We start from the raw sequence: 12,927 nt of genomic DNA, 5'->3' as shown, positions 1-12,927 counted from the left end.
GAAGAACAGACCGAAGTATTTCTGCTATCCACAGAAGAAATGGGGTAGTTACCCAGCTTTGATCCACAGGTTACTTTAAAAAGTTGTCTTCTCATCCAGAAGGTCAAAGGTGAATGAGATGTCCTATCAGACTGCCTGTGGCTTTTCCTTAGAAATCTTCCAGATCTTTGGCTATGTTGTACATCTGGTAACAAACACCAGATTTCACTGCTTTGACACCAGAAGCACTCATTACTAATAAAGACTCCATTTTGTAATGGAATATCGGATTTAAGTTGATGGATTTAAGCGTGACTGATTCCTGAGAAAATGAGATTTTTCTAATAATTTGCATAAAATTACTGTTTCTAGGGAAAAAATAACTTTAATGTAAGATTATAAAAATCATAGTCTGAGGCAATTTCAGTGTTAGTAGGATGAAACGTGTTTGCATATTTATTATTGCCTCCTGTTTTAATGAGCAATTACGTCTAGTTCAATTTTGGAGGAGATGATAGTGCAAGATGTATGTTACTTTGTGCTTTGGCTTTCATTTCATTAAATACCAAAACAAAATTTCTTTCCACAAAGAAAATTGCAGGGCATCAACAGAAACTGACAGATGCATCTAACATTGAGACAGCTACTGCCATCGTTACAGACAAAAAATTGTCTGCATCTCCAGGTATCAACAGCTTAAATTTTGTTATTTATCGGCCTGAAAGTGTTGTCTATGTGAAGTAGTTCCTAATAGTATGTATAGTATAAAGTAGGTGGACTTACTATGTTTTAGTTAAAGCAGTGATTAAAAATGTCAAAATGCATCTAAAAATCATGTGCCTTTTTTCAAGTTGTAACATTCGTAAATAACTTCATATATCTTTTTAGAACAGTTCGGTTGATATTTGTTAATGTCAGTAGGACTGAACCCTTGAATTTCTGCTCAATAGTTAACACAGAGGTGTTTTTGCCAAGCTAATAAATGTTAATTTTTTAAAAAAAAATCCTCCCTAAATTTGCAAATTGTGTACAATAACACGGTAATTTTGCAGTCCTGTTATGATGGCTATCCACTGTAGTGTTCTACTGTAAAATCAAATCCACTGAAAAGTTCTGATTATGTGATAGCAAGGTCAAGTCTATAGATTATTCTTATGATTTATAGGCAGTAGTGGTTTATTAGAACTTATTTAACCAGGTTATAATTTTTATGAACTATTAAGTTCTTACAAAACTAATCTTCTAAAACGTAAACATATAATAGGTTAAAACTAAGCCTGGTTTATTATTCAATTTAAATTGATAAATGCCAGTAAATGCTGACTAATTTTGTTTGTGTTACTTTGTAGTTCACACATTCCTTCTGTCTGTAGAGACTACAGGTTGTAATTTCTGTCAAGTTTCCTTCTGTCTTAAGTAAATATAAGTGTTTCCTAAAACAAATAGAATCCCAGCAAGCTTAGTTATAGTGTGTGATGGCATGAAATAGATTGCTGAGGCACTTCATGTTTTTATGGAAGAACAAAATACCTAGCATGATATCATAACGTATAACATAACCCAGCATTGTTGGGTTGATGGGTGGACTTAATGATTTTAAAGGTCTTTTCCAACCTTAATGATTCTGTGATTCTGTGGTATATCCTGGCGTTTACTTTCTTGGGAGTGAAGGGGAGAGATGTTTGTCTTTTTTCTCCCCTCTCCCCTCTCCCCTCTCCTCTCTCCCTTCTTCATTGACCTGTGTAGTATGTATGTATATATTTATGTTTGTCTTCAGTATGTGAGAGAACTGAACACAGACATGCCAGTATAACTGCTGATCTTGCGTATCGCTAGCCATATGATTGTCTCTGATTAACTATTTGCTTGGATAACACAGAGTGCTCTTCTTGACGCACTGTCAAATTGGCCTGTCATCTCTCTTATACAAACTTTATTTATGGAACAGAAAAATCAATATTCTTGTTTTTTCTTCAATGTTCACAGTTAGCCCCATTTCATCTGATATAGTTTCGGAATTCATGGTAAAGGAGCAAGTACGTGAAATGAATAAAGAAATTGCTGAGAAAACAGAGAAGTATAAGAAATGCAAGCAAATGTTGGCAGTAAGTAAATGGCTGCTTCAGAAAGCTGAACAGAAATTAGCTATAGGTGCTAAGTCTTAAAACCACAAAGCTTACCCAGCTGAGCTACCTTGCTTGTTTGTGTGATACACTGCGATTATGGTAGAAATATTAACATTAGAAACCACATTTTTAAGTCAGCTCTTGTACCTGTGGTGTTAGAGAGTCCAGACAAGGACACCTCGGAATAACCCAGATGCAGTAAAACAAATGAACAAAACTACTACTACTTCTGTGCTTAAAGTTTTGAGTGCTTTTTTTTTTTTTTTAAATCTTGTTTTAAGTATAATTGCTTTTATAAATCAAATACAGCATGTTGCTATAAGCCAGCTGATGTCTGGGACGAGTATAGCAGTGTTATCTGACATGCTGTTCAAGTTTAAGAACTCCCTCCTAACCTGACTGTCCTGTGCTTTTACAGTATTTTGATGTCTGAGTGGGTGCGGCCTACTAGCTTGGGCTCAGTCATACACAGGCGTTTATATGGTTCTCTGGACCAAAGTTGGCACCAGTAGTGCTGCATCCACAATAGTAGTGCCCTTCAAATATTAATACCTGTCAGTCCTAGCTTGATTTTCATTTAACCAGTTTGGATGTATGTATGACAATAAAGTATTGCAATAGTGATGCTGGTGAAAAGTTGACTATTTTAGAATTGTTTAAAAAATGCTTTCTGAGTGTTGTACTGTCTCTGTTCATTTGTTTGCTTGTTGTCTGGGGATTAAAAAAATAACTAACAATTTGAAGTCAGAACAGTTAGAATTAAGATTAGAATTAAAAACTTGGGTTTTTCTCTACTTCAATATGTTTTGTTCTCAAATAGTCATAATACATTCACAAACTGCCATGAACTCAGCGTATCATCTTGTTTCTCTTAATTTATTACACGGAGATTATCGTATTTTAATGTGCTTTCCAGTATGTAGCAACTGTCATGTAGTTCTGCTCATTACCCTGTCTGTGGAGAGCCTGCATTAGCTTTTGCTGGCTGTTTCTTACTATAGTGATGCTTTGAGGAAAGCTTTGCTTTGACCTTCTGGATGAAAGATATTTAGGTTGTAAAAGTTGCATGGGGAAAGGTTTTGTATTGAAGTGAGACACTTGAAAGGATAATCATGATTACAGTGTAGTATTAGGATACAAAGAACCTTGAAATTGTGAAGCTAAAGAGGACTATCAGCTTGTTGAAAACTCAGGCAAGAAAAAAGATGTATTGAACATCATTTATTCAGTGTTCAGTGGTCCTATCCTCTTCAAAATCTTGAGTCAGGCTTGATATCTTGGGGAAGCCGTTTGTTAATGGTAAAAGCATGGAGTTGCACAGTGTCGTTGTTGGGGGGGCGTAATTCTCTTAAAATTGTAAATATTTCATGCCATGGTATAAACTACTTTAGGATGAGAAGATGAAATGCAGTGTTTATGCTGATGAACTAGCTAAACTGGAGCTGAAGTGGAAAGAACAAGTGAAAATCAATGAGGGTATAAAATTACAGCTAGCAGCAATGGAGGATCAGTATAAAGTAAGTTACAGATTTTGTTTTTGGCAATGAATGGTATCCTGTTCTTAACATAGTTGCTCATTTCTGATAGTTCAGATAATGAACAGTTAATTAATGGGGGGAAAACACGAACTGTATTTTTGCTGTAAATAGAAAATCTGTTTTGCACTTGTAGAAACTACACAGTCTTGTAATGCTTCTTTTAAAGCAAGACAGACCTGCTAAGTATATTACCAAATGGCTATCAGGCTTTTAATTTTGTGGATTTAGACAAACCTCTAAATGACTTTAACCTTGTATTACTGGAAAAAAGGGGTAGAGAGTTCTAATTTCCTGTTGCTTGCTAGCAGGAATATTGATTGGTATTATTGGTCATCAGTGGTACAATTAGTATTTGTCTAAAATCTTCATGCTGTATGCTGCATTACCAGTATAGTAATGTCTAACGCATTTTGTTTGAATTAACTATAGAGGTATGAGATGGGTGATATACTGTGTTTAAAATCATCGTGAAAGAATCACTTTACTTTGGAGGATCTCTAACTATAGTCTCAGTAGAGTGGTGCAACACATGCACCAGAAAGTCAAGCATAATGGGCAGCTTTACCTTACACGGGGCCTTAATCTTTGAGGTTATGTAATAGTAATACATATGTTGAAGTGGCTTTCTAGGTCGACAGGGACAACATAAGGATGACAGAAACAAATTTCCTTGAGACCAGCTTTTGTGCTTTTTTTCAGTCTCATGGTAATAGTGTAGTTGACAGGATAGAATACTCTTGCCCATTTTTGCCCATTGCAATGAACAGGGATTAAATTGCACTGTGACTGTATGAGTTCTAGTAGGTAGCCCCTCCCATTAGAAATTACTGCGCTTTTTCTTTATAAAACACTGAATTACTCTACAGGTCATTTCAGCACTCTGTAGTCTGTGCTGTCCTTTTTTGACACTTTTCAAAGCTCTAATTTCAGTTTCATAGAATATATGACTCCTTCCAATTTATTTAATTTTATTAATTAGCAGTGTTTGGTTGCCATGCATAATTTAATGGAAAATAAATTTGTTTTTAACTTCTCAACAGAAGGAGTAATGAATAATTGGTTCCAAAATTGAAAGCATTTTGACTGCAATTCAAAACTTGTTATCATTCAGGACTGTTCAGGTGGGGGAGAAAGTGAGCTTCTTTTTCCCCAGTTGGTAGTTTTGTCTCTGACGTGAACTAGGAGAGGGAATTTCAGAATTAAAAGAAATTGATATGTAACTGCAGAGCATTGAGCTTATATGCTAGAAAAACAAGTGGAGAGGCAGTCTCCAAAGTAACCAGAATTCAAATAAAATAGCCCTTTGTAGAGAGAGATTATTTAAATAATCATTTTGAAGCAAGGAGCAAGCCTGGAAGAATTATGTAATTTGTCAGTTGCGTCTCCTCCCACAGCACCCAACAGAGACACAAGGTAGATGTTTGTGAAAAAGATTTAGTGTCTTTGAGGTAAGAGGAGATTTTTGGTTCTCTCAGCTCTGTTCTCTGAACACAACTGTTCTCTGAAAACCAGCAAGAAAGAGCTGCTAATGTGCTCCTGTTATCCAGTAGGTAAGCCTAGGGAGAATTGTTGGTTTTGATTTGTAGTAGTACTAGATGTTGCATGTAACCACAGTAGACAAAATAATTTGCATCTGAAAGATGAACTTAATCACTGACCTTTGTTTTCACAATATAACATGCAGGGAAATAGTTTCTATTCACTAATACAGGAACCTTAAACTTGTTTTCATATAGGTTCAGCTGGCAGAAAAAGAGAGACGAATAAAGGAACTGGCATCACAGTTGGAACTCTTCACCAGTGAGAAGGTATTGTCAGGATTCCTGTTAAATCTTGTAAATTAACACTTGTGAGGTTCTCTGGTTTGAGAAATTGCAATTTATTTTTCAGTGAGAATTTGTTTATTCTTTAAACATACTTTTCCATATTAGGAAGTTTTGTCAAAATGAATTAGCATTTAAAACTGCAAATTCTATTAATAATACTAATATATTTTTTAAAAAAATGTACACCAGAGTATACCAACTTGCCAAAATTGACTCAGCCTTTGAAAATATTGTTGTTTATTTTTCTGTAACGGTGTGTAATAGTGTGTCAAAATTACTTCTTTGTGTCAAAAATTGTTTCTTTTTTCCTGTCTAGAATGAGACTCCATCCAGGATCTAAAATAATTATTTCTGTTTGCAGATAGGGTTTCCTCTGTGTAAATTAATAATCTGAAATTGCAGCCAGCTATACAGTTCACAGAACATAGGAATTCCTACCAGTTTTTATCCTATGTTGCTTTCTCATTTCAGCAGCATCACTGTTTCTCTACAAGTTTTCAGTGGACTTCCAGCTTCCTTCCAGCTTTATTCCCCTGTATCTCTTAGTGGAAGAGGTTCAGCACTGTTGTGTCTGGAGGCTGAGACCAGCATAGTGCATTTACTGCTTTGCCAAGCAGAAAAGATTATTATTGAGCTTGTGTTGCAGCCTTTCTGTCCTCTAAGGGAGCACCAGTTAATAAAACTAGCAGGAATTTAATTTCTTTGAGATATTCTCTCCCTGATACTTTCAGGAGTTACTGGCTGACAGGCAGCACAATTAGTAAACCTTATTCCCTTTGGAATCCTGGCATAAGACAGGAATGGTACATACCTAGCTTGACAGTTTATTTTTTCCATCACTGGTTAGGATTATTTTTGCTCTTATCAGGTGCTGTCCTATAACTAGGGATGTAGACATTTCATCAGTATAATCTCCAGGTTCTTCATGATGTGTGCATACAACCAAATCCTTTTGACATCTGCAGTTCTGTTACTGACTGCTTGTAATAATAAGAGCAGCTTGACAGTGACAGTAGTGACTTTGGTAAACTACAACTGGAAAAATGTCTTTATCAGAAAAGAAAGGTACACCAACAGTACTCTGATTTTTAAATATATGATAGAAAATGGACTGCTACTTTCAAGAGTTCACTGCCTCGTCAAATTAATTACCATTACTGTTAAACCAGACATTCTGAAATACTAATGCTAATGTTCTAATGTTGGAAGTACCTCTAAAGGTATTATATGACAATTAATCAAAGCGAGGTTTTACTGGAAAGTGAAATAATAAAATGTCTTACTACATTCAGATAGTATTGCATGATATTGTGGAAAAGTTAGGATTGTTCAGATTACTTAAAAAATTCAGTGTGATCAGGTACTTAATAAGAACAGGAATTTGCATACTGATAACAACTAGCTTAATCTGGAATTAGTTTAAGTGTTTTGTTAAATCGTAGATTCTCAAATAGTTGGTTTTTAAATAATCTTTTTTTTTTTAACCAAAGGTATAAATTTAGTAGAGAGATCTCATATTTTTCCAATTCAAAGGAAGGCAAAATAAAAGTTGAGTTTTGATGAATCTAGTTTAGCTGGAGGAAGTAATTTTAAACACCACACATAAGGAGAACAACTGTAATAAAAATGTATGGAGCTTATAAAAGCTTGGAACTTTGTCTACCAAATTTATAGATATTTACATTACAAAGAAGAATCAAAGTGCCTTGCTAGACTGGAACCATGACTTAAAAGATTAAGCACAGTATAGTAAACAGCTTTTCAATTTATACACCATTATCAATGTTTGTTTATAAATGTCACCAAACATAGCGTGCTAAAAATGTTCATTTGCTGTCTTTTCAAACCTATAAAATTACTTGGTTTCTATTTTATTTACATACTTGTATATCTTTCTTTTTTTCAATCAGTCTCTACCCTAGCTGTGCAACTTCTGGCTAAGGCTGTTTTACAGCACCTTTTTACAGTCACTTTGATCTACATTCTGTTTTAATCTTACGTGATGCTAAAATTAAAGTATTAATGCAACTGCCTCTCACTCTAAACTGCTTCCATATTGCAGAAGAAATCTATTTTAAAAAAGGAAAAATCTTAATTTCACTTGTTCCTGCTTTGTATTGAGTAAAAATTAATTATTTAGGTTTTACACGGTCACTAAAACTTCAGGATATAATCCTAACCATTTCAAATCATACATGCAATTTAGTCTATTAATCTAAAGTAATGCTACCATGGTTTTATATCATATCTACAGGAGGATATTTTTCTTGGAGGGTGTTAGGCAGAAATTGTATTGTCCTATATTACTTTCTTCTAGAAAAAACTGCTAAACACTACTGTTTTTATGGACAGTGCCCCAAAAAGATAACTTTCTGTATGCTGCCTTGCCATTTGTAGATACTACTTTTTTTCCTGTTTGAAAATTACTTTACGATATTATTATTGGAGTCCAAACGCTTTGTCTGAATCCTGATAGTATGTATAGAACAATAAGTGTATAATCTTTGTCTTTTTTCATTTGAGTGGTGTTTTGTTTTCAGAGAAGTTATTGCTACTTGATTTTGCATTTTTGTATTCTAGCATTTTGGCTGAAGTTTACTTGTTTTTAAGAAAAATACATCAAGTTGTTCCTTTTAATAACTGAGACATTTTACTTCTCATGTAGTTAAATTGCCAATTGAAATCTTGGTTTTAAGTTTCAATTCAAAGTCTTTTGGGGAAAACACACACTTCCATCTTTGGGCTTTTTGTTAACATTACATTAGCAAACATGTAACACGAACCCAGAGAATCCAAAAGAAAATGCTAACCAGAAAGAAAAAGATTATTGGAAAGCATATCAGTCTTAACAGCCTCTATTTTTTAATGATTATTTTCATTTTTACATCTCAGAGTTTTTTGCTTGGTTCTGAATTGTAGATGGCGCATTCCTTTGAATATTCTGGCATACATGCTCTCTTTCCCTTAAGCCATTTTATTAAATGGAAGGATGAGAAAGACTTTTCTTTGTATGAATTAGAGCTGATGCACTGATCACACCTAAGTCATTTCAGTTACTGCTGTCTTGTAACATATATATTGACTTAGAGTTTTAAGGGCCTAAAAGTTACAAAAACCCTTTAGTAGTTTAGAATAATTACTATTTCTGTGGATTATATGCAAGAATCTAGGATTTTAAGTATATTTATTTTTTAAAAAGTTATATTTGAGCTTTTCTGAAAGAATTAATTGCCTTTCTGATAGAAACATTCAAACAACCAAATTAAATAAAGCAGGCCACTTAAACCCCTCCAATAAATTCAACAATTTTATATTGTGGATGAAAATAACTGAATTTTGGAAGTAAGCTACGTACTTTAGCTAAACTGTAAGTATGTGTATATGTAAAGTAGGTGAGGATGTAAAGGAGGAAGAAGGATGAATTAGAACTTTGCTTATTAAGTTCATAGAGGGCAAATTATTTTTCACAGGAAGTGTAATAACTTCGGAATCTGTATGAAAATGAAACTGCTCATGGATTTAAAATCCACTCATTTGTAATTAGACAGTAGTACAAGTGCAATTTTGTTTCATATGATGCTTGTAGTATAAGTATTATTTGAAATAATTAACCTAATCTGGACTACCTTTGTGAAAAGCAGCACTAATTTCTATTTGTTAATATAAATAGAAAATACCAACCTTGAATAATGGTCTTCCTTCCTAGAATCAATTGTCTGTTATCAAAAATAGAGAATTAATCAATCAGTCTAGTAGTTAATGCTGAGTTTAAACATATATTCGGGGGCCTTTGCATGATTGCTAGTGGTGTGACTGCCATACCTAGGTTATAGTCCAGAATGATAGAGCAAGTTGTCTTCAGTCTGACCCATTTTTAAATTTTTCTTATCCCAGTGTTTACCTAAACCCTGTTGATGTAAAGTATCTGGTCTCCTCCAGCTGTCCATCAAGTTAAAAATCTTGCCCAGAATTTTGATACAGTTGTCACACTTGCTTGTTGCCATTCTGACCTTGAGGGGAGAAACCTTTTCTCACTTATTTTTGTTCAGAAAGTGGTGTAGGGTACACAGCATTTTGGTAGCCCATTGTTTTGACTGTCAGTCTCCACTGCATTTATCAGGAGTTGCTTGTTAGGCTTTCAGGATCCTTATCAGATTTTTCCTGATGGACCATTCTCTGTCTTCTTTCCTTGCCTATTCAAAAGCATGAATTGATCTGTGAGACCATGTTCCAACATTTTTCTGCTACATTTTCAAATGTGCATACTTGTGTGCTTTTTTCCATGCTATTTTATTACACGGTGGAAAACTTTCTCCAAAACATAACATTTTCTTCAGGGTGCTCCTGCAAACTAGCCTTTCTCTCATGCCCACTAAGAAGCTGTCAACTTCATGCTATTGATGGAGAAACAGCTGCTTAACATGTTGACCTGTCTCCTTATTGTTCTTTTCCTTCCCCCTCCCCCTTTGTAATTTTTTTTATGGAGTCCAGTCTGTCGTCTTTGAATGTAAGAGCAAAATGTATCAACTGGATTAAGTCTGCTTTACAGTGCAGCTTGAAAGTGTTCTCATATCTTCAGTCCTTGCAAGCCACAAACCGCTTCTCAGTATTGTAGATAATACTGTTTATTAATTGAAAAAACAGAACAATCCTTTTTCTTCCTTCTGTTCAGAAGGAGAAACATGCAAAAATTTCAGCTGTGTTAGTAGTGACTAGGACAAGGGAGTTTTTGGCTTTACTTGGTATAATGGTGATAGAAATATTCTGATGCAATAATAACAACTAAAAAGCCCCCTAATAATTAATTATAAGTGGTACATGATCACCAAGCAGAATCACAAACAAGGACAAAAATTATTCCAACCAGTTTAACATACCTCATCACGTACTTAAAAATCTTTTTTTAAGGGAACTGAGAACAAGGAAAAGTAATGGATCTTTGCCTACAGAGGCAAAGGTGTAGTTTTAGGTGAGTATGTTTGATAGGATCTCTGCATTTGAACGAAGCAATTCTCTTCCATTTATAAACACAGCTACATCTAACAGATCTGCAAATAATGTACAGAGCTTAATGTGCACACGTCTGTGTATTCAAATAAGGGTAACTTTAAGGAAGCTATGTTGTAGAAAATAGTATAGACTGCTTCTAAATTCTCTATGCTGGTTTCTTTCCCTGTGTGTGTGTGCATGTGAAGGACATTATGCGAAAGTTTGTTCTAATGTTCTTCATTTTCTACTCAAAGTGACAACCTTGAGCTCATCTTAGCTCATGTTAGGTTACACTTCATGTAGGTCAATGTTCTGCTGCTAGATATCAGAAAGGATACAGTGCAAGGTATTTACTAGTTCTTAAAGTATCTGCCACTCATGAATTCATAGGGAATTAATGCCAAGTATGTACATCCGTGTACTTCACATAATAAAATGGTGCATTCTTGAATGGTATGGTATGATAAGAAAAAAAGTATTATTTTCTTTTTAATTGTAACTTAAAAAAACTTTTCTCACTGCACATTATCTTTAGTTGTTATTGTTAAATCATCCATTCTTTACCTATTTAACTGATTTTTCCTAATTTTAAAAAGGATGCAGATATTTCTTGAAAAATGTGTCTGATCTGTTTATGTAATTTGAATTAACTAATGACAAAAGAAGAGGAAAAAGTATCTTTTTGTATTTTCTTTTCTTCATTGACTATTTTTGGTATGTATGGTATATTTGGCACTAGAGCAAGATGAAAAGACAGTTGGAAGGTTAGCAGATGTAGTTTTAAAAACAAATCTAAATATTGCATAAAAATTTCAAACTTTGCTAGGACTCTGTAGGTTAATTACATTTGAAACTTTGCATTATTTAGGAACTTGGTAGGACACCAGGAAATCAAGCTGGAAGGGTGATGGAAGGACAGATTTCACAACAGACATTACATTTTCGCAACCCATATTCAGAGAAAAGTGGACCAGTTCCTGCAGTGCCAAGCAGGCTACCAGTACTGCAATATGGAAACCCTTATGCAATTCAGGAAAGAAGAGGTAAGTAAATTTCCCTCTCGCTGTTTCAAAAGCAATGGCTCATTTAATGCAGGTTAAGTACCAACAATCTTTACACTGGTGTACAAAGCCTTTATTGACTGAGAATTTACTTGAGTGCCTTTATTTTACTGGTGAGAATCAATAAGGTAAACAAAGTTCAAAAAAACCCACCTTTGAAAAAGGTGATTTTTCTTCTTTTATATTATCTAAACGTAAAATGTGTTTTAAGTCTTGATTGTTAAATGTAAGGTAGCACAGCTATAATCTCAAAATACAAACTCTACTGAACAAAGGTACTCTAATTAATTTTTCTTCAGATGGAGCAGATGGTGCTTTTAATCCTGATGAGATCCAAAGACCACCTGTTAGAACTTCCTTTTGGGAGCTAGAAGATGATGTAGTGTGTAGTCAGCCTTCACGCAATCTTAGTCGGCCTGACGGTTTAGAAGATCCTGAGGATAACAATGCAAGTTATCTTTTTTTATTATTATTTTTCCTTGATATGTTTACCAATAAGTAATCAAGAGTTGCACGTAGGCTTTCAGTATGTGGTAAGCCTAATTGATTGTTACGTAAATCTGGAGTTGATTTTTCTTTTCCCTGAACAATGTTTTAGGTGAATTTTGCTTGCTTTGAAGGAGAAAACTCAGCACAGCAATTGATGATAATAACTTGTTCCCCAGTCTCTTGAGTTACTGACAGCTTGTTTTGGTATTAGGACAGTAGCTTATTAATTTATTAAATACTAAAGTAGATAAATCCAAGTAATCTCAACTCATTCTGATTTTCCTCTCCTGTGTGGTAGAATGAGGGCTCAAAATGTAGCCATGTCTTACGCATCTTATAATTTGTACGTAGGAACTATACCGTAACAGAAAAAATAAGTTTAAAGGATTCTGATACCAGCATTTTCAGTAAACGATGAATGAAAATTTGTATTGTATTACATACTTCATTCTAATGTATTAATCTTTTGTTCTGTCTTCTGCAAATCTGCATTTCTTAATTCTCATTTTGAATTTTTTGCTGTTAGACGTGTTTGGAAGAAGTAGTTATCTAAAGCTGCTTAAACTGAAAGTGACAGATCCTCACTGATTTCTTTTTTAGGGCTTTGTATGTTTTAAGTGGAAACTGGTTAGCTTTTCTTTTTAACACAGTTAACTTGCACATTCTGGTATAAAAAATGGTTTTAGTAAATTGGCTTCTGTAATAAACTGGACTGTATGTCTTCATTTGAACAGGAACAGATTTATTGCTCTTTCTTATTCTAAGTACTCTTGCACCTTCAAAAATATTAAACAAGAAATACCTTTCTGCAAAGTATTGTGCTCTTTGCAAGTAGTGGTATCATGACCTGTTTCTCATTTAGTCTAGTTTGCCACATTTAATTGCTATTAACCTTTGAAGAAACTGATCAGTGTTCAGA

General features: G+C 34.3%; 1 protein-coding gene across 1 annotated transcript in view; it reads left to right on the top strand.

Moving 5' to 3' along the window:
* Positions 1-12,927, top strand: part of TAX1BP1 (Tax1 binding protein 1) — a gene marked incomplete at its 3' end in the record, with an annotated part of 59,754 nt that overhangs the window by 37,067 nt on the left and 9,760 nt on the right. The window contains 7 exon segments of the mRNA XM_081996805.1: positions 571-664; positions 1,966-2,084; positions 3,497-3,622; positions 5,380-5,451; positions 11,327-11,501; positions 11,819-11,967; positions 11,969-11,971. Of these exon segments, the coding sequence (XP_081852931.1) occupies positions 571-664; positions 1,966-2,084; positions 3,497-3,622; positions 5,380-5,451; positions 11,327-11,501; positions 11,819-11,967; positions 11,969-11,971 (738 nt within the window).

Source organism: Phaethon aethereus, assembly GCF_964289735.1.
Source record: "Phaethon aethereus genome assembly, chromosome: 2".
NCBI lineage: Eukaryota > Metazoa > Chordata > Aves > Phaethontiformes > Phaethontidae > Phaethon > Phaethon aethereus.
This window is presented reverse-complemented; position numbering and strand designations above follow the sequence as displayed.